Source organism: Notamacropus eugenii, chromosome 5 (assembly GCF_028372415.1).
Source record: "Notamacropus eugenii isolate mMacEug1 chromosome 5, mMacEug1.pri_v2, whole genome shotgun sequence".
NCBI classification, from domain to species: domain Eukaryota; kingdom Metazoa; phylum Chordata; class Mammalia; order Diprotodontia; family Macropodidae; genus Notamacropus; species Notamacropus eugenii.
The window spans coordinates 112,864,624-112,886,456 of NC_092876.1; the positions used below are offsets into that span (position 1 = coordinate 112,864,624).

At 38.3% G+C, this 21,833-nt stretch overlaps 1 protein-coding gene across 1 annotated transcript in view; it reads left to right on the forward strand.

The window, feature by feature from the left end:
- The first annotated feature begins 2,187 nt into the window (after positions 1–2,187).
- CTSC (cathepsin C) overlaps positions 2,188–21,833 on the forward strand; it is a 47,713-nt gene continuing 28,067 nt past the window's right edge. Inside the window, exons 1-2 of the mRNA XM_072610605.1 lie at positions 2,188–2,858; positions 6,365–6,510. Coding sequence (XP_072466706.1) covers positions 2,681–2,858; positions 6,365–6,510 — 324 coding nt within the window. The 5' untranslated portion in view covers positions 2,188–2,680. The remainder of the gene's footprint in view (positions 2,859–6,364; positions 6,511–21,833) is intronic.

Consider the following 21,833-nt stretch of genomic DNA (forward strand, 5'->3'; position numbering starts at 1 on the left):
GACACAGAAACTTGACTTTATCATGATGATGTCATTTTGGTCCTCTTTGAGAAAGAAGGACAACAACCAATCAATGAAGAAACTGAAGGCCAAAGTTTTCCACAATTGATTAGTGTGACTGCTTAAAATGAAGTTGTTGTGAAACCCTGAGAGTCAACTGCTAAGCAAGAATAGCATATGTGTCAAGACTTATCAACTACCCAAACAACTTCCCATTGGTTCTTTGAGACACTGCTACAGTCTAAATTTCTATTTGTACATGGTATCAGTATTGTTAAGTATGTTACAGTGTTCGTTCATCCTTCCTTGCCGAAGAAGACCATGCTATTGAAGCAATGATGACATGACTTGCACTTGACTTTGTTTTGAGTGAGGGAGGGCCGTGCAGGTCACCAGCCTCACTTCTCCTCCAGAGCCATCTGAATCTAGTGACCAGATATTCATCAGGATGACTGGAGATGACCCAGGATGAGGCAATTGGGGTTAAGTGACTTGCCCAAAGACACACAGATAGTGAGTGTGTCAAGTGTTTGAGGTGAGATTTGAACTCATGTCCTCTTGATTCCTGCACTGGTGTTCTATCCACTGCACCACCTAGCTGCCTGATTAACATCTTACAGTAATGGCAAGTAAAACAGGATCTTTTGCTGTTTTTGTTTTACTACAAAGTGCCTCAGATTGAGTAATGTGATTAGGCCTGCCCATTGTGGGAAGCTACATTAGGGGAGTTGTTTTGTTGGAGTGTTAGAAATACCTTTTTGTTTTTTCCATTGAGTCTGGTCAGAAGGTTATGCCCTCTGGCTCTAAAAAGTGTATAAATATTCTGAGGGTGAGCTTGTACTTTGGGGTTTACTTACTGGAAGTGTTTCTTTGGCCAGAGACTCTGGGAAGCTGTTAAGGAGTGCCCCCCTTCCCCCCAAAAAAACCCAGAAGTTGATGCCTCCTTCTCTGGTAAATATGTGTGTATGTAATGGTCAGGCAGTTTGGAAGCAGTCTTGATTTATTTTTATTTTCTCTCATAACTGTGCTTGATTAAAGTGATAGTTAACCCCTTGAAAGCTGCTTTCCTTTTATGAATACAGATCTAACAACTTGTGATAGCAGTTCCCCTGTGTATGATGGGGTGCTTATGGATACACTCATCTCCCTCTCAAATTTCAAGTATGCTAAATTTAAGAAGTATAATAAGAGTTGAAATAAAGTCCTAGCTACCCCCTTGTCTCTCTTCTTTATTCAATGATATAAGTGCAGCTTATGTCTTTGAATATTTTATGGAAGATAATAAATGAAGAGGAAAGAAGAAGAAAGGAAAAGGGGAATGATAAGAGAAAATGCTAGTTTCCAGGAGGTTCCAACTAACTTCCAACAAAAGAAGTTAGCTTATCCAGGAGCAGAATCAGGGATATCAGAGGTGAGTGCAACCTCAGCACTCATCTATAGTCACCACATTAACTGAATCAAAAAGCCTGCTACAATATACCAAGGAGTGGCCATCCAGCCTAGGTCAACATCACCTATGTAGCCTCCAAGGAGTCCAAGGTTTAAGATATATTCTAGCCTGGTAGAAATAGGAAATACAAATTCCAGCACTTAGAAAACAGTAACAAACATTTATTAAGTAGGTTTTGAGTGCTGAGCACTGTGCTAGATATTAGGGAAAACACAAAGTTTAAACAATTCAGTGGCTGGCCTTTCTGAAATCTATAGTCTTTTAGACAGATAAAGCTCATACATAATTAACTAAAATGCAGAACATTACATGATTAAGTGCATTACAGAGATGTAAAGTAGTGGGTGCGGTGAGGGCGGGGAGCCAAAAGTCATGAGGAAAGACTTGCTAGAAAAGGCAAATTAATGAGTCAAAAGGAATTAACTGGACAATGAAGTAAGAGACCCTAGGAAGGTAAAGTCACGAAAGTTGGAGAAAGGAAAAAAAAAACCAGGAAGGGGGTGAATAACACTGACCAGGGCCAGTGTAGTTTACTCAGTATCTTTTCTGAGAAATTAAGGAAAGTTTTGTGCTCTGTTTTTTAACCTAGGTCACTCACTGAAGTCGGAGGCCAACCCTTCCTCTGTCCAGATAAGCAGCTGGAGAGCTGACTTTTTCTCAGGACACATCATTAATTTTCTGAGGTTCTAACCCATCAACCGCTTCCTTGTGACTGAGCATAGAAACTTGAGCCCGTGGGTGTTCGGCATTTCTGGCTCCGAAGCGTGGGATCTTTTGTAAGCCCTTCCTCAGGCGAGCAGCTAGCGTGTAAGCAGGCCAGTCCGCCGGGTGCCGTTCCGTCCCCCCTCCACCTCGTCTCCAGAGGCAGCCCCTGAGCCGAGGCGCCAGCGCCGCACATGGCCCGGACACTGTCCCCTCCCGTCCCAGGGCCAACCTTAGTCCCCAAACTTTGAAAGGGGCGGGCCCGAGGACAGGCGGAATGGGGGTGGGGGGGGGGTGAGGAGGCGGAGCTCACGGGACGGTTCCCCTTTCCCCCTCCCCTACCTTACCCCCACCGCGTGATCCCTCGGGGGCCTCCTCTTTTCCGGCCCCCTAAAGAGGCTGAGCTTTAAATCCCTTACACCCCGGGTGGGCTTGCGGCACACTCTTGTCTGGACAGCGCCGGGCTGCGCTCCCTGGGAGCCCCTTCCGCAGCAGCGACCGCGCCGTGCTGCTCGCCTCCTGCTAGGGATGGGGCTGTGGGGCTGGTCGCGGCTGCCGCTTCTCCTCGTCCTCCTCTCGGGGGTCGGGTTTGCCTCCTCCGACACCCCTGCCAATTGCTCTTACTCCGATCTGCTGGGTACCTGGGTTCTCCAGGTGTCCGAGGGGCGGGGGCCTCAGGACAACCGCATCAACTGCTCTGTGTTGGGTAAGCGCCTTGGACCACCTCCTTCCTTTTCTTTTATTTCAGAACGTCTTCCTCCTCTCCTGGCAGGTAGTGAGGCCCTTTCCCTTCTCTTGTCCCCTCCCCCGCCTGCTTTCATTTCTTTTTTCTTTCAGTTCTTCTAAGGTGAGTTTTTTTAGGTTTGCACTGAAGTGCCCTGGGGTACTCCCGTCATCTGGACCCCTCTTCTCACTAACCCTAGCTTGAGCCCCTCCTGCCGCTGACTTGAGGACCTCATGCCTCCACTCAAAGTAGGGAAAGCGGAACTTTTTTTGTGGTTTAAATTTATGTAGTATTCTATTTTCCCCAGTTACATGTAAAAGCGGTGTTTAACATTCGCTTTTAAAACTTTGGGTTCCAAATTCTCTCCCTTCCTCTCTCCCTACCCCAACCCCCCCACCCCCACTGCGAAAGCAAGCAGTTTGATATAGGTTATACATGTGCAGTCATGCAAAATATTGCCGTAATGTTGAGAAAGAAAAAAAACAGGCCAAGAAAAAAACCTGAAGAAAAAAAAGTATGCTTCAGTCTGTATTCAGATACCATAAGTCTGGGGATGGATAGCATTTTTCATCATAAGTCCTTCAGAGTTTCTTGGATCGTTGTATTGCTGAGAAACGCTAAATCATTCACCAGCTGATCATCTTACAATGTTGCTGATGAACCCTTCGGGCCCTGAAAGATCCTCTGTGAAACTGCGTACTTGTTGTCAGTCAACAAGCATTTATTAATAGCCTATTATTTCATACCTCCCTGTGTGCTGAGATCTGTGGATGCAAAGAAATGTGAAAAACATGTAACATGAAAAAAATAAAAACACCCCAAAACAACAAAATACCCCCCAAAACAAATCTTTGTCCTCTAAGGGGTTTCCAGTCTAATTGGGGAAAACCACAGTACTTAGATATTTGGTGTCATGTCATGTAAATCTAATTCTAAAAGCATCTTCTTCTGATTTAAATTCGTATTCTCATTAATCTCACTCTTTAGGCTAGCAGATTACAGTCACCCAGATCTAGCTATTTCCCTCAGTCTCCCTTTTCCATTTTCCCCTAAGACCTAAGATTTTTGGAACAGAACCTGGGAATTTGAACATGTGACCTTTTTGATAGTAGTTTAGGCAATGTCATGATGTTAAAATTAGTGGCTAGTTCCCTTTGGCAATGTGGTCTGCTATGAATTTGCCTGGGAAAAGAAATGAGCTAGAAGCTACTTTAGGACACTGCCATGGGAACTTTTCCATATTATTTTGGGAGAGAGGGACGTGAAAATGAGGGAGTTGGCAGTTGTGGAGTTTCCCAAAAAAGTGCTTATTTAAATATACTATAGGACTTCTGCTCCAGTTTGGAGCATAACTTTTGGTAGAGACTATTTCTTTTGACAGAGTAAGGAAACTTTAAAGTTAAAAAAAAAACAAAAAAACAAAAAACCTTACTGTTCTTACAATGCAAAATAAAATAACCCAGTCTCTGATTTGTTAATTGAATTTCTAATGCCTTGTTTTCCACAAAGCCATATGACTTGTTATAGTGGAAAACATACTAAATTTGGAGTCAGAGGGACCTGGATTCTAATTATGACTCTGCCTTTTACTACTTATGACCTTGAGAAAGTCCCTTAACCTTTTCACTTCTCAGTTATCTTTAAAAACACCCCCTTCCTTTCCTCACCAAAGAGGACAATGGACTAGATGCCCTCAGAGGGCCTTCCACCTTTCCTTTTAATCTATGAACACAACCTGCCTTTATTAGATTGTGAGTTTCTGGAGAGATGGTATGGGTTTTTTTACATATTTAAAGAATCACTTAAGTGTAGAATTCCAGATTGTAAAAGCATCACCAAAGCTTTGGTCCATTTTCCCTGAAGGGGAATATGCATCTGGTGAAAAGTCAAGGCTGACTGCTAGCTGGCTAAAATGATTTTCAACTTTAGATAGGAGCGCTAAATTTGCCCTATATCTCACATGTGGATATAACCCAAACTCTACAGAGTTTCTATGGAAATAGGTTAGATATTCAAGTTATCCTCTGATGCTACATTAGGGTAGGGATATGCCCCTGATTCTCAAAAGATCTGTCTGCCAAGGAGCCCAAATTCTAGCAGATCCTGTTAAATTGGAAAGGCTTGAGAATTGAGGCCTCATGATAAGCTATTGTCTGAGGACCAACAAGTTCTGAAGCTTATCGCTAAAAGACAGATCCCTAGGGTATGACTTTTCATGGCTAATGCAACTCGTAAAAATTAGCAAGAAGCAGTAGAGTGCTGAAATTGGAGTAAGGAGAATTTGAGTTATCAGCCTGTCTCATGTGTGCCCTAGCTGTTTGTCTCTGGACAAATCACTTTATCTCTTTGAGCCTCATCTCTGTGAAATTTTTCATCTGTAAAATGGGGAGTTTGGATGAGATGGCTGGTAAAGGTTTTTCTAGTTCTGGATCTATAACCTCTGATCTACCAGGGTATGGAGCATTTATGATCAGCCTGTGTTTGATGGCAGAGGTAAGTTGGATGTAGGGAGGACCCTTTTGGAAGAAATCACACTTCTTTAGAAGGAAAGTAACAAAACAAAAATAGTGGTGCTTTGAGTGTTCAATAGCTAAAGAAACCCCCAAGAACACATCATCATGACCCCAAAGAAATATTGCAGAAGAAACTGTTCACCATGTTTTGGTACAATCAGTGTAGTTAAATCCTGCAGAAGAGAAACACTGGGTATACTTCAGAAATATTCATTTTATGAATTTAGATGAGCATAAGGGAAAGGGAACACACATTTATTAAGCACCTACTGTGTACCCAGATACTATGCTAAACACTTTAAAAATATCTTACTTTCCCCATAACAACTCAGTGACGTACATAGGTTGATATTATTATCCCTATTTTACAGTTGAAGAAACTGAGTCAGAGAGGAGGTAAGTGACATGTCCAGTGTCACACAAGTAATAAGCATCTGAGGCCAAATCCGAACTTAGATCTCCTGACACCAGGCTCAGCTTTCTAGCCACTGTCCCACCTATTTCCTTTTCCGTTGTTATCTTTCTAGAGCCTGACTTTTTTTAGCTTCTTTGTTGCCAGTTTTGTTGTCTTTCCCTCTATGTCTCCATATTTTTCTACCTCTCATCTTCATCACTCTGTTTGAGCTGACATACTGGATAGAGGCAGAAAACTTATGTTTTAGTTTGGCTAAAATATTTTCTAACTTTGTGGCTTTAGATAAGTTCCTTCATCTCCAAAAGAAAATTCTCACTAACCCTCATTCTTAAGAACACAGGGTTTTCCACAAAGCTAAGTAACAATATAGTTGACAGATTGTGTTTCAGAGGACTTGACCAAAGATGAGGCTCATCTTCCATTTTCGACAGAGGATGGAAAGAGCCCAAATCTTGTGTATGAGGAGAAAGCAGCTTGGTTAAAATGGAGAAAAATGAATGAGAAGGAATTATTTCATTCTCTTAAGTGCCTAATTTTTCTTTCCCATTTCTTGTCCCCAGGCCCACCAAGAAGGAAAGTCGTAGTACACCTGCAGAAGTTAGATGTTGCAACTGACGAATTCGGCAATTCTGGTTTCTTCACAATCATTTACAATCAAGGTTTTGAGATTGTCTTAAATGACTACAAATGGTTTGCCTTTTTTAAGGTCAGTTTCCTTAACATTTATTTTCATATTTTCATTGAACCCTATATAATATCTGTTCTGTTTGTCAACTTCAGAAAAGGATGAAAAGAAAGCCACAATTTTGGATACCTCTCTTCCCAAGAGGAGTTAAAATAGTCATGTCACCTTATCGCTATTTAGGTAAAATTAGAATTCATAAATAGTTACATATAAACAAATTAAGCTCAATTTATTTTTAATTGTGCTCACTTAACTGTATTTATCTTCACAGTTTTGTATGTGTGGCTACACCCTTCCTTTCTAATTGTAATGGCAATTACTTGGCCTGGCCTGGTCCCTCAAAATTATGGATTAAAAACAAAACTAATTTATTTCTGATTTACAGCCTCCACCTCACCTCTCACACCTTTGTGTTGTGCCTCTGAAAGACTCTTATTGATCTGATTGCCCTTTCACAGTAATGTGCAACATGGATCATGAGAATAACTTAGTGGAAAGGACTGAAAGTAACCAGAAGATAATCAATCCAAGGGTTACATCAGTGTTATTAATTAAAGAAATGGCAGAAGATGGCTCAGTCTAGGTCATTTCTCCTCACGCACACAGGCCTGAACTATTGATCTTACTTGCCATAGTGTACTAGATCATATAACTTCCCTAAGAGAAGTTCTTAGTAAAACAGTTTCTGGAAGATTGCAGGCTGTGACCCAGATGGTAGTCTGTGATCCAGATGTTCTCTTTAAACTCAGAAACAACTGCCCATACAAATACACTGTTAAATGGTCCAAGCAAATTAAACTCACAAGCCTGAGAAAAGCTGTTTCTTACACCATATGATGCATAGTAAATACAGTCCTTTTCATGAACAAGGACTGAAACACTGAGCTAATCTAGTGAAGATTAGGCAAGTAGAACAGCATTTCACAAACAAATAATGCATGGGAAAATGAGGAAAAGATGCTCTCAATGTCCACAGAAGCCCAAGTATGTACCTAGCAGAGTTTCACTCTTGAATATTTGTGGTTCATTCTCAGAATATGACCTCTTATGTGCTAATGTTGACTAATAGGAAAGCATAGAATTCTGGCATTGGAGAGACCTTAGTGGTTATGTGTCTAAGCCAGAAAGATGAATTTCTTTCTGAATCCAACAAGTAGACCTTTGAGCTTTCATCATGTTAAAAATTGATCAAGCCCCACCCCTTACCTCACTTTCATTCAACAAATAATATTTAAGTGCCTACTTTATGTTCTTCAAGAGCCTAATTTCTCTGCTTTTCCAATGACTTATTTATGTTGACTAACATTTTAACAACTATTTATTTATTTTTTATTTTTAACGTTCACTTTTATAAGATTTTGAGTTTTAAATTTCCTCCCCCTCTTTCCTCTCCCTCTTCCCCAAGATGGCGAACAATCTGATATAGGACATATGTGAACAATCACATTAAACATATTTCCACATTAGACATGTTGTGAAGAAGAGTTAGAACCAAAGGGAAAAAGATAGAAAAAAACACTCTCCTCTCCCCCCAAAAAAAGGAGAAATAGTATTCTTTGATTTGCATTCAGACTCTGTAATTCTGAATGTGGCTAACATTTTCCATCATGTTGAATGACATTTTAAAAAGACCCTCTTTCACATATTAGAAGTGACTTGCTCAATATCGTATGATCAGGGGATCATTGAACTCATCCAAACCAATGGCTTAATTTTACAGAGAAAGAAACCAATGCCCAGAGAGCTTACATGAATCCAAGGCTACACTAGTAAAAAGTGACTGACTTCATCCCCCAAGATTCCTAAATTCAGCATTCTTTTTGTTGTACCATGGTCTTTAGAGTATGTGCAAATTCTTGATTAAAAATCATTCAATCAGATCAGATTTTACGGATATTAAAAGTTTTTTTTATAAAGATAAATAATCTAGCATAATTTAAATTTGTATGGTGAAACTCTAAATAATCATCATGAAATAGAGATTCATGGTTTCCTTTTCTTTTTGAGTGGTTAACAATCACTTTAATCAAGTACATTTATCAATCCTTTAGTCAAACACATGTATCATTCACTTAGTTTGGGGAAGTCAACACCCTGAACTCCAAAGTAATCAACAGACATGACTTCCTCTGTCTGACCATAATTCAACAGACAAATATAACTGTGTGTCCAGTTACCAGAGAGGGAAGTATGACTTCTGAGTTCTCAAAGCCTGGGGGGCTCTTTAGTGGCTTTCCAGAGTCCTCATCTGGCACTCAAACCTTCTTACCAAAATTAAACCCCCCATGGTTTCTAACTGTATTGTACCAGTAATAATGTACAAGGAATTTAGCTGTAACATAGCCATCCAACAACCATCTCTTTGTATAATATTTTATATGACCAACTCCACGGTTAAAGAGGAGTTATCTAAATAATTGATTTATGCTATGAGGCGTTTTTTTTAATAGCCACATCAGTGAATGAGAATAGAGTAACATGAGAATATAGAAATGATACTAGCTCATTCTATGGAGGAAGTTTTTTTTTTCCCCTTTGAAATAATTCTAAATTGGAAAATTATTTGAAACCAAAACAAAGGACCTTTTCCCCCAGTCTAACTGGTGATTTTTTAATGGTAAGAAATGATTATAAGATTTGCTTTATTAGGAAAGGAATATACAGATAAGACAATAATAATTCTATGTACTGAGCTTTGCTTTCAAGTTCTCATTTATAGTGTTAATAAAACATATTTGCATTACAGTATATTGACAAAGTGTCTTTTACTTGAAACATACTGTGTTAGGCATTGCTGAGGATACAAAAGAAGATTTATTTCTCTCTATAAACACACACATAATATAAAATACATATTTAAATATATATACACTCATGTGGAAAAAGATAACCAACAGTACATTTTAAGAGAGATCCTAGACTTCCACCAGAGAAAGAGACAGCCAATATAGGGAGAGGACTTGATAACCATGCCATTGGGCAAGTCATTTAACTTTTCAGTTTATTCATATGTAAAATGGATATAATGGTCATATCTCTTTGAGGGTTGTGAAAAAGATCAAATAAGATAAGATATGGGAAGCTCTTTCCAAACTAATCATGACTACTATTTTTTTTCTCATTTTAAAAATATTTATTTATTTTTAGTTTACAACCTTCACTTCCACAAGATTCTGAGTTTTATATTTTCTCCTCTCCCCTCCCCCCTTTCCAATCTAGCATGCAATTTGATAGAGGCTCTACATATACATTCATATTAAACAGTTTCACATTAGTCATGTTGTAAAGAAGAATTATAAAAGAAGAACGAAACGGACTATTTTCCATTTTGTTATGTTTTGTTTTGGTTTGGTTTTTCTCATAGTTTTTCCCATTCATTTTAATTCTTCTGTGCAACATGATTAATGTGAAAATGTATTTACTAAGAATAGATATGTAGAGCCCATATGGCATTCCATGCCATTGTGGAGAGGGGAGAAGGAGGGAGGGGTAGGAAAATTTAAAACTTGTAGAAGTGATGGTTGAAAACTGAAAACAAATAATTGAGTCATTAAAAAAAAGAAGAATTATAACCAATGGAATGAACCACAAGAAAGAAGAAACAAAACAAAAAAGAGAAAGAGCAAATAGTATGCTTCGATCTGCATTCAGACTCTTATTCTTTCTCTGGTTGTGGATGACATTTTCCATCCTAAGTCTTTTGGAGTTGTCTTAGAATCTGGCATTGCTAAGAAGAGCCAAGTCTATCAATTGATTGAAATACTACTTCTAGTATTTCAATAAGTCTATAAATTGCAAAGCAGCTGTCTATGTTTACTACTCTCTACCCATGAAATCATGGGTCCACACTAAAAATAATTATTGAAACTATATCATAGGAAAATCAGTTGAAGGGACTGGAGAAGACAAGAATAGAGAGAAATGGTCATTATTTTAAAATATTTGAAGAAGGATCTTGTAGAATAGAGAGTAGACAATCTACTTGAACTCAGTGGGCACAACTGAGACAAATATGTATTAAGTTACAGGTAGGCAGATTTTTAGTTCAGTGGAAAGAATCACTTTTTAGCAATTATAATGAAGAACTTTCTAACATTAGTACTTCAAAGCCATTCAAAAAGAATCACTATCTAATAAAATAAAGAGCTACCCATCCCTGAAGTATTCGAGTAGGTGATTTGTCATCAAGGATGTCCCAAAGCAATTCTTCTATGTGTAACAGAGTGGACTAAATAACTTCTCCGATCCCTTTAGCACTTAAACATTTTATGATTCTATGGGTCTCTTAGAGATTTCTGGAGAAAGATGGTACATGAAACTAATCCCCTAGGAACTGAGGAGAAAAGAAATAGAACATACTTTTTTTTTTTTCTAATATCTGGCAAGGGAAATGAACTGGATATTGCCCTTACTTACATTCCAATATTGGACCTTATCCATGTGTTTAAGAACCTTTTAACGTTTGCTTATTCTGGTCTTATCTGGAAACTGTCTTTTTTTTCGTGCATGAAATGGTCAAGTCGAATAAAATATGAATAAGAAATCTCATGAAGTAGTTGTATTCAAATTTTCACCACATAATTCTACTGGATTGTTATTAATAACCATATTTTATATAATTATAATGAATAGTGTAAATTTTAATACATGTGACCACTTCATGGGATTCGTTATTCATACTGATTGGGATCTAGCTGTATCAGAATATACCACATTAATCCAACATTCATTTGAACTTAGAATTTCTTTTTTCTCATTGTGATTTTGTCATGCATAAAAAGAACATTGGCCTGGGAAATAATGGATGATCTGGATTCTGGGCAAATCTCTGTTGCTTACTAGCTGTGTCACTTTGGGCACATCACTTCCCCTCTCTGGATCTTCATTATTTCATAGATAAAATGAGGAAATTGGATTCACTGTTCTTTGAACTTTCCTTCAAGGCCAAACATTCTACAATTCTTAGTAAGTCAAACCTATAGGCAAACATGTAGGCCAGCCTACACTCTCTGTCTGCCTATGTAGTGATGCTTTCTTGAGAGAGAGAGAGAGAGAGAGAGAGAGAGAGAGAGAGAGAGAGAGAGAGGAAAGTAATTATTCCTTACCCTTGTGCAAGGCTTGAACTATCTAAATAATTTAGAAGGAATTATTTTTTATGGTATTTGCCTTTTTAGGAGTGACCTAGAAACCAAGTGTTTGCCCTTTAAAAACGTGTGTTCTGTTTATAAATAGCTAACATTGTATTATTTTAAGAGATACAAGTCTTTCTCCTAAATGTATTGAGCTTGCATCCATCACCAACCTCTCACCCATATCCAATACCAAAATACCTGTAGGATTTGTAAAGGAGGAAGTCATAGAAAGTAAGCTGAGGAACAGACTAGTTTATGTTTTTCCAAATTATTAAATCCAGGAGGTTTCTTTTCCCCTTTTTCTTTAGTTAAGATCACTTCCTCTGTACCATAAGGGAATAGGAAAAGGACTTAAAAAGAGAATGTTAGAAAAGAAGGAACTCATTTTAATTTTGAATCATGTGATGAGAATGGAAAAAGAGGAAGCTATATTCAAAATTGTTTTTTGGTCAGCACTTTCCAAAGATTATTCTTTTTTAATTAAGACTTTGTTTGGGGTGAGATTCTTTTTAAACATGTCAGTTTGGATCTTCTTTCTATGATGTGCTGAATATGTGCCTATGTTTATCTTGCTACTCTTATTATATATAATGGGTTATGAATTCCATTGTGGAGCTCCTTTCTCTGGGAATCCTACACCCTTAAAGTTAGATATTGCTTTATGCTTTACTTAACATTTGTGATCAGCACTAGAGATGTCAGTCTCATGTATTTCTTTGGTTGTATAGATTTGTGTGGGTCTAGAGTTTAAATTTGACTGACTTTCTTGACTCAGCAGCAAAGCATGATACTTTGGTCTTTAAAAATCTACCATTTTATAAATAGGAATGATTCCAGAGTAAACAGTCTTAACCCAACATAACCTATAGCTGATGTCAGTGCCAGTTCTTAACTTTGAACTTGTAAAGATTTATTCAGCATTCAAAATTCAATTCAAAAGCAATCCAAAAGCTGGAAAAGGCCAAAATTTGCCTTTCATTGTTTGTCTAAATGGCAATTTTATAATGCCTTATGGTGCTTTAATCATACTTTTTCTTCATCTGAATTTAATGCCACGTTTGACCCTTTGTAAAATTTTCTTAGGATGTCACTGATTTTATGAGTCAGTTTTTCTTGCACATGGGCACTGTGGGAAAGTATGATTTGAACATCTGAGGAACAACTTGGGTGAGCACTATCAACATATTTTACCTTTCTTACCAAATAACACAATGCTTGTGTGTTTTACATCTTAATCCTCAAAGGGAATGGGAGAAGAGGGATGCATCTTTCCAGCTTATGCCACCTTTCTGTTTAAGCCTGCTTGCTCTTAACTATCTATCAGTGAGTTGCTCTTCTGCTAAGCCATAGCAAGTTTCAAGCAGTGTAGGGTGCATGCTGAATATGTGTACTCCAGAATTTAATTATTCGGATGTGATTCTCATATTAAGTGAATATATGGGAAACTCTTAAGGCAAGAGTCCTAATGGCCCTAATCTTTTGAGAAGGCCATGAGCTTCTTCAATAGAGATCCTTTGAGACAACCTAGAATTGCCAATTCACTATCCTAGAAATGCACCCGGATATTATATTTCCTTACACTTCCAGAGACCTACCCTTCTGTCCTTAGACATGATATATAGTTCTGTGAAATTGGCCCATCCTATTGAAAAAACTGGGGAGGGCTATGAGAAAGGATTTTTTCACTGTTAAACTTCCCACTGGAGTTAAGTCTAAGAACTTCCACTTAGAACTTGTATGACCTTTTCCAAATTAGTTTGTTTCTCAGAATCATTTTTAGCTCCAAATCAATGATTCTTCAATTTTTCTGAGAGGTTAGGTTAAATGCAAAACCACTCTGGACCAGTAGAGTGGACAGGGTAATCAGAAAAGGAATAGGAGAGAGAAAAAAAATAGAACTTTCCCTTGTCTGCCCAGCCACACATTTGTAAATATCACTGTCCCATCACTTTTCACTCATATTTCCCATAGCTTTCATAAATATGAGAACTGGGTAAGGAAGGGAAACTCAAGGAAAGTTGAGAGGCTAGAGGTGAATGCCTCTTGTTAGCCTTCCTTTCTTGCCATACAGCAATAATCATTCTTTCTCATACCAGTTAGAGAAACTTAGCTCACACAGGCTCACTTAAAGGGAGGAACATCTGACTAGCAAGTGCTAAGTTCATAGGGCAGAGTATATAGATTAAAGAGGGAAGTAGTGTTCCTACTAACATTCAGCATTAGGTCAGATTAACATCATACCTGCTGCTGTGCTTATGCATGTGCTCACTGGATATGATATGCTGCATGCACGATGGTACTAATGCCTCATTTGGGTGGGATGTCAGATCATGCAATAAAAAATGCATTGATCTCTTTCCTAGTATTTTTACTAGTTAAGTATGAAAAACACTGGACTGGGCACACATTAATACACATAGTGATTAAGAAAGAGCCAAGTCATGTTTGCCAAAAGTAAATAACCCTAGTTTTTATTGTTTTATAGTTATTAAATAGAAAAACTACTCTGGCATGGAACCATCAAAAATGAGGTGGCTCTTTTTAAGCTGAGGCATACTGAGGCCGAGAGTCAAAAGTCTCCTGTTAAGCAGCTGAGGCCACAAACCAAAGAACATTCTGTACACAAAGGCTTTGGGAAAGGGAATCCTGTTCACCCATCCATCTCTTCAACTACTGCCCTGAAATGTGGAATGCAGCAGGAACAATACTAGTATCTTCTTTGAACGTGAAGGACAGCCGTCCACCCAGGCAGCTAGAGTTTGAAAAGCTAGACTCTACTGAAACACTGAACTTTTCTTCTAGTTGAAATGATTTCACAAGTCTGGTGCTGGTTGCAGAAATTTTACATTTTTTTAGTCTGATTTCCTGATAGGTGTTTGGTGGTCTTACCTCAATTGAATTTTATCCTGTTCCTTTCCGACTTGTAAAACTTGTCATGTTACTGAAAAGATGTCTTTAAACTTTTGAGACCAAAAATGAGTATTGTGTAAAGGAAAAGAATTAAATCAACTTAAGAAAGATGTAAAATATTACCTCTTACATGTGCACAGTCCTGAAAAGGAAAGAAAAAAGAATATTTGTGCATGAAATACTGATATACTCCTTGTGTGAAGAAACAGGTTTTTTCTTTTACAGTGTGGGGACAGACACAGACAATGAAGAAGACCTATTAGACAAGTGAGAGGACATATTTGAGAGCATAGAAATGATTAAGGTCACAGGGTAGACTGGCTTTTTTGCATATGACTATCTTGAGAGCTTAAAACTCATATTTGAAAATCAAAAGCTGTTTAGAGACTCAGTTAAATGAAGACTAATGATTTCATAACTGACAGAAAGTTAAATTTCCTGAGTTCTATCTCATAAGGGAAAAATGAATCAATAAATCCCAGAAGGCTGAGATTTGATCAGCAAGGAATCCAGCAGGACAAAAGATAACAGCCCTTTAAAGCAATAGGGGTTGAGTGAGAAGGCACTACTGGCAGGAGCCGGGAACTGACAGCTAGGGTTTAGGTGCTGTAATTCAAAACCTGAATCAATATTGAAAGAGAAAGCACCTTACAGATTGGCTGAAGAAAAGGTGAAAACCTTCTTAGAGAGTTGAGCTCTACTGTAATTTTATCTTTACCTTCAGCTAAATCAAGTGTAAAAGAAGTGGGACCTCTCAAAAGTATCCATCTGCTCCCTTCTCCCTGCTCTGGTTTGTATAGAACAAGCTGATTGGGAAAGACAGAATTTGCTGAGTTGTGCTGGGCTTTAAACAAGAGGCTGATGACCGATTAACAGATTCCTGTTGTGGGAAGAGCTAACTGCTTGTCTGCACTGCCTTGAGAGCTCTACTTAGCTACTGACAACTGATTAGATAACCTTAAGTTGTCCTCAGTGAAGGTCACTGAAGGTCTGACTGGCTTTGTCTGTTACTCAGAGTGATGACCCAACAAATCTTTGCAGTTCTCTGGCAGGAGACAGTGAGGAAGGTAAGCAGCTAGCATAGAAGTGGCCTCCTGCATGAGAGATTTTTCTTGAAGGGACCAAGGACATCAATACTTGGGAGTCAAGAGTTGCTTCAAGCAAATGGATTTTCCTCACTCATATGCTTCACTGTTAGGTTTCTATTGTGTCTACACTCCCTTATAGGTACTACATATTGGTGGGAGAGTATGACCCAATTTGATATGTAAACTGTGGTATATTGATTATTCCTTCATCTTAGGTAACAGTAATGTTATAATGTTGGGGGGGGGGCAGTTTGCTTTATCATGAAATAAATATTTTGCTTTTAAGAACTAAACCTGTCATGGTGATTGTTTTTTTGTATAATTGAGAAGCATACCAATGGAGTCTCAATTGATGAGTAGTGAGACTATATCCTTCATTCATAATAAGTTTATCCCCAGGGCTTTGAGAGATTTTGAGTCATAGCCATGTGGTGGTGGTGGTCCACTTTTGGGAATCCCAGATCTGCCAGTATGAGGGCAGGTTGGAGTAAACAAGTCAGCCCAGAGGGAGATTGGTGGATGTATCCCATGCCAACGTCTACATAATTAAGAGATAAGACTATGAGGTAGAGTAAGCCAACTCTTGGAAACATTCTGTGCCTGACCAGTCACACAATAAATCTGCTAGAAAAGGGAGCAGAAAAGAGATGAGAAAGAGGAGGGTATATTGAAGGAAACGGTTTTAATTGTTTTTTAGGGAGGAGAATAGAGGTTTCTTCTGGGACTGCTGTAAGGATAGGAGAAGTTCCATTTTTGGGGGCCAATTAATTAGATTTGCCAAATGTGTAGTACAGTTGCAAGGGCTTTGGACTAAGACTTAGGAGACCTGGATTCTAAACCCATCTCTGCTAAGAGCTAACTCTGTGTGACTACAAGTCACACCACCTCCTTGAATTTCAGGTTCTTCTGTTACATGATTAAGTTGGAGTTGATTATTTCTGGGAACTGTTGAAGGAGAATGTGAACTGAACCAAATTGGAATGGGGGAGATGATAAAATAGAAAAGAATTGCTTTATGTTTGTTGTTTAGATGTTACCAGATTCATTCCATTTCCTTATCACCTGGAATGTCCTCTCTTCTTACCTCCTCTTGGCCTCCCAGTGTCCATTTAAGGCTCAATTCGTGTATCACACTCCAGGCTAGCTTTTCCTGGTCTCTCTTGATATAAATGTCCTCTTACCTTCTCAGATGATCAAATAATGTCTGCATTTGACTATTTACATGTTGTTTTCCCCCAGAAAATGGATAATCCTTAAAAGAAGGGATAATTTTTCTGTTGATCTTTATACACTCATTGCCTAATGGATTGACTTGCACAATAATAGATGTTTAATAACGGTTCGTTTTAGTGAAAAGATAAATCCTAGTTCACTTAATGTCCATGATAATTTATCTGCCATAATATTAATCACTTTTATTTTTGAAGGGCTTTATGGTTTAGAAAGTACCCTAAGTTCATTATTTCCCTTAAGCTTCACAATAACACTGTGAAGCTACTGTCAACATTATCGCCCTTTTACAGATGAGAAAATTCCAAGACCATCAATAATTTGTGTGGGACACCCAGCTAGCTAGTAAATGGTGGAGCAGAATTTAAACTGAGACCTTCTGACTCCAAGTCCATTATTTCTTCCACTATAATTCTTTGCCTCTTTTGGAATAGGAGAGTGAAAGAGAAGTCTTTTGAGAAAAGAAAAAAAGGCTTCAGACTCTGTCTTGTGGGTAGTCAACTCTTCTGGTACAACTCAGATTGCTTGTGTACTTTACTGGTTTATGGTGAATGCTTCTGCCAAGGACTGGTAAATGTCTCTGGTAATGACTCTCTTATAATGAAGAATATTGCTGAAATGCATTCTCTGTTAATAATTACAGTGTCATGGGACAGTTGTCTTGATTATAGACCAATGTCCAGTTGCACAGATCATCACATTTTGAAGTGAATACCCATTCCGTCAATTTCCTTTGAGCCTACAGTAGTTGCCCCTGAGGATCCCAGCTGTGCTATTTACTTTGTGGACTTGGAAAAATTGTTTCCCCTCTCTGGGTCTCATTTTCTTGTCCTGGAAAATGAAGGGATTTGACAAGATGTCTCTCTTAGGTACCTTTCAGTTTGAAATCTTTTGGAAGAAGTACCTGGTGTGTATATGTGTATATGTATATATATATGTGTGTGTGTGTGTGTGTGTGTGTGTGTGTGTATGTGTGTATGTTTATATATGTATATGTATATATATATGTGTGTGTATATATATATATATGTATATATAGGTCATTTGTCCTTTCTCTACTATACTTTTTGCTTTTCCATGATTTCATTGGCATCAGTACTTGGTTTACAACTTGTAGGTAGGTTGAATGACTTAGTCACAATTAGCCTGAGTAGCATTAATTAGGCAGGATGTGAAATACCTTCCCAATTCCAAGGCTAGCCCTTTATGCACTACCCTTCAACACCTCTTTCTGTTCTCCTTTGTCACAGTAACCAGTTTTTTTTAATACATTTAAATTTAAAAATAAACTCAACCCAAATAGGCTAGATGATTCTCCCTGGACCGTTTTCTATCCACCGTCACTGGACAATAGGTCTATATCTAATCTATGGAACTTTGAAGTGGCAGAAATTGAGGAAAGTCTTCTTCTTCTTCCAACCAGAAAGGTATTTGTGCTACCTATAGAGCTGTGAAATTATTTACTCCTTTTATTGGTTTAGTGATCCAGCTATTCTAAAAGGGACACTAGGTGCATCCAAAGTGGAACAAATCAGGTTAATTCTGTTGTAAACCATTAATTACTGTAGAGGGATGGGTGCTGTTCCAAGCTACAAAAGTCCTTTAGGCCATGTATTAAATGTTCCTGAATTTATCCTATTCAGAATCAGCTATGGCTCTGATCTTATAAAACAATTAAAATAAAACATTGTTTAGCACAAAATTAGCCCTCTAGAATCCTGAATGATAGGCAATTTCAAATTGTGTTTAGAAGAAGAAAAATCTGGTCATGGACGCATTATAGTCTTTTGTTGTTGTTCCTGAAGGAGGAGCCATGCATTTAAACCAATTTTATGAAAATATAGTTACCAAAATATTTAAAAAAACAACTGTGGATCCCAAATTAAGAACCCTTGCTCTAGACCATGCTTGTATATGACAATCCTTTGTAGCTATAAATTACAATGTAACTAGAACAGTACACAACTAAATAACAGAAGGGGGTAAATCTGTATACCTTACTGAATCCCCACTCCTTTGCATCTGCTTTTCCTCCTTTATGCTTCTTTGCAATTTTGATGTCTTCTGATGCTGTTTCCATAAGTTAGGAGGCAAAGGGCTTCAGCTTTTGTGTTAGATAGCAGATGACATTTCATCAACTAACTTGAGTTAGTCATATGAAATAAGGTGAGTGGATCTAACCTTGGGCACCTTAGGTTTTCCACAGAAATCTAGCCTTTTGTTCAGGAAGCTGCCTAGCTAGCGATTGTTTTTAAGTTATTTATTTTTAGTTTTCAACAATCACTTCCACCAAATTTAGAATTTCAGTTTTTCTCCCTATCTCCCTCTTTCTCCCACCCCAGGACAACATATATTCTTATTACCTTTTCCTCCAGTCTGCCCTCCCATCACTCACCCTACCCCCATGCCCTTCCCTTCTATTTTCCTATAGGGCAAGATAGATTTCTGTACCCCATTGCCTATATATCTTATTTCCTAGTTTCATGTAAAAACATTTTTTAAAGCTTTGAGTCCCACATTCTTTCTCTTCCCCCCCTCCATTCATCCTGATTGAGAAGGCAAGCAATTCAACATAGGTCATACAAATGTAGTCATGCAAAACACTTCTATAACATTCATGTTGTGAAAGACTATATTTCCCTCTAACCTGTCCCTCCTTCGATTTATTCTATTCTCTCCTTTGACCTGTCCCTTTACCAAAGTGTTTGCTTCTGATTACCCCTTCCCCCAATCTTCCATCTCTTCTGTTATTCCCTCTCTCTTATCACCTTCCCCCCCTGCCTTCCAGTAGGGTAAGATAAACTTCCATATCCAGCTGTGTGTGTGTGTGTGTGTGTGTGTGTTATTTAGCATTCTGAAGCCAAAACCAATGAAAGTAAGGCTCACTTTTTCCCTCTCATCTTCTCTTCATTCCTCTCCATTGTAAAAACTCTTTCTTCTCTCTTTTATGAGATGATTTACTACATTCTGCCTCTCCCTTACTTTTTCTCCTACTACATTCCTCTGAACACTTAATTTTCCTTTTTAGATATCATCTCTTCATATTCAGCTCACCCTATGCTACCCCCTCCTCTCTTTCTCCACACATACCTATACACATATACATACCTGTATTCCCTTCAACTATCCTAGTACTAAGAAAGATCTCACGAATTATATATATCATCTTTCCATGTAGGAATGTAAATGGTTTTAATAAGTCTCTTGTGGTTTCTCTTTCCTATTTACCTTTCCATACTTCTCTTGATTATTATATTTGAAAGTCATTTTTCTATTCAGCTCTGGTCTTTTTTAACAAGAATGCTTGGAAGTCCTCTATTTCATTGAAGTTCCATTTTTTCCCTTGACGTATGATACTCAATTTTACTGAACAGGTGATTCTTGGTTTTAATCCTAGCTCCTTTGACCTCTGGAATATCATATTCCAAGTCCTTCAATTTTTTTGTGTAGAAACTAAGTCCTGTGTTATCCTGATTGTGTTTCCACAATACTTGAATTGTTTCATTCTGGCTGCTTGTAGTATTTTCTTCTTGACCTGGGAACTCTGGAATTTGACTACAGTATTCCTAGGAGTATTCCTTTTGGGATCTCTTTCAGGAGGTGATCAGTGGGTTCTTTCCATTTCTATTTTACCCTGTGGTTCTAGAATATCAGGGCAGTTTTCCTTGTTAATTTTTTGAAAGATGATGTCTTGGCTCTTTTTTTTTTTTTTTTGATCATGGCTTTCAGGTAATCCAATAATTTTTAAATTATCTCACCTGGGTCTATTTTTCCAGGTCGGTTGTTTTTCCAATGAGATATTTCACATTGTCTTCAATTGTTTTTATTCTTTTGGTTTTATTTCATCATTTCTTGATTTCTCATAAAGTCATTAGCTTTCATTTGCCGCATTCTAATATTTAAGGAATTATTTTCTTCAGTGAATTTTTGTACCTCTTTTTCCATTTACCCCCTTCTGCTTTTTAAAACATTCTTCTCCTCATTGGCTTTTTGGACCTCTTTTGCCACTTGGGTTAGTCTAATTTTAAAGGTGTTATTTTCTTCAGCATTTTTGGGGAGTTTCCTTTAGCAAGCTGTGGACTCGTTTTTCATGATTTTCTTGCATCACTCTCATTTCTCTTCCCAATTTTTCCTCTATTTCTCTTGCTTGATTTTCAAAATACTTTTTGAGCTCTTCCTTGGCCTGAGACCAATTTTTCTATTTCATGGAGACTTTGGATGCAGGGCATTTGGCTTTGTTGTCTTCCTCTGACTGTATGTTTTGATCTTCTTTGTCACCAGTGATGTGAGAAAATACCTCTTCCTCCAGAAAGTAAGGATCTATAGTCTGTTTCTTTTCCCCCATCTGCTCATTTTCTCAGTCAATTACTTGACTTTTGAGCTGTTTGCTAAGTGTAGGGCTCCAGAAGCAACCTCTGCTTCAGCAGTGGCTGCCACTGCCCAGGTACTAAGGTTGGGACTGAGGCCAGACCATGCTCTCCTTTCGTCCAAGTGAGAGACCCTTCCCACTGACCTTCGAAGCTATCTGTGGCATTTATGGGTTGAGAAGTCTGGAAACCACATTCAGTCCTCTAAGGCCTTCTCCAGCTCTTTCCATGCCTGGCACCAGACCCACACCAAATTGTACTCTGCTCCCAGCCTGGTGCAATAGACCCTTCCTGTTAATCTTCCAGATTGTCTTGGGCTGGAAATTTGTGTCACTCTGTCCTTTGTGGATTCTGCTGCTGTGGAATTTGTTTAGAGTCATTTTTTTGAAGGTTTTTTGAGGGAGTTTGAGGGAAGAGCTCTAGCATGTCCTTGCTTCTGCACCACTATCTTGGCTCTGCCCCCTGCCTAGCCATTATTAATAATGGCCAGGAAATAATGAAACTTCTTCCAGATTCCTCACACCAATGGTGTCAAACTCAAATAGAAAGAGGTGTCACTGTTCTATACACAAGGAACTCTCTGGACTGTATATTGACTTGGTTTCAAAATGTAATGC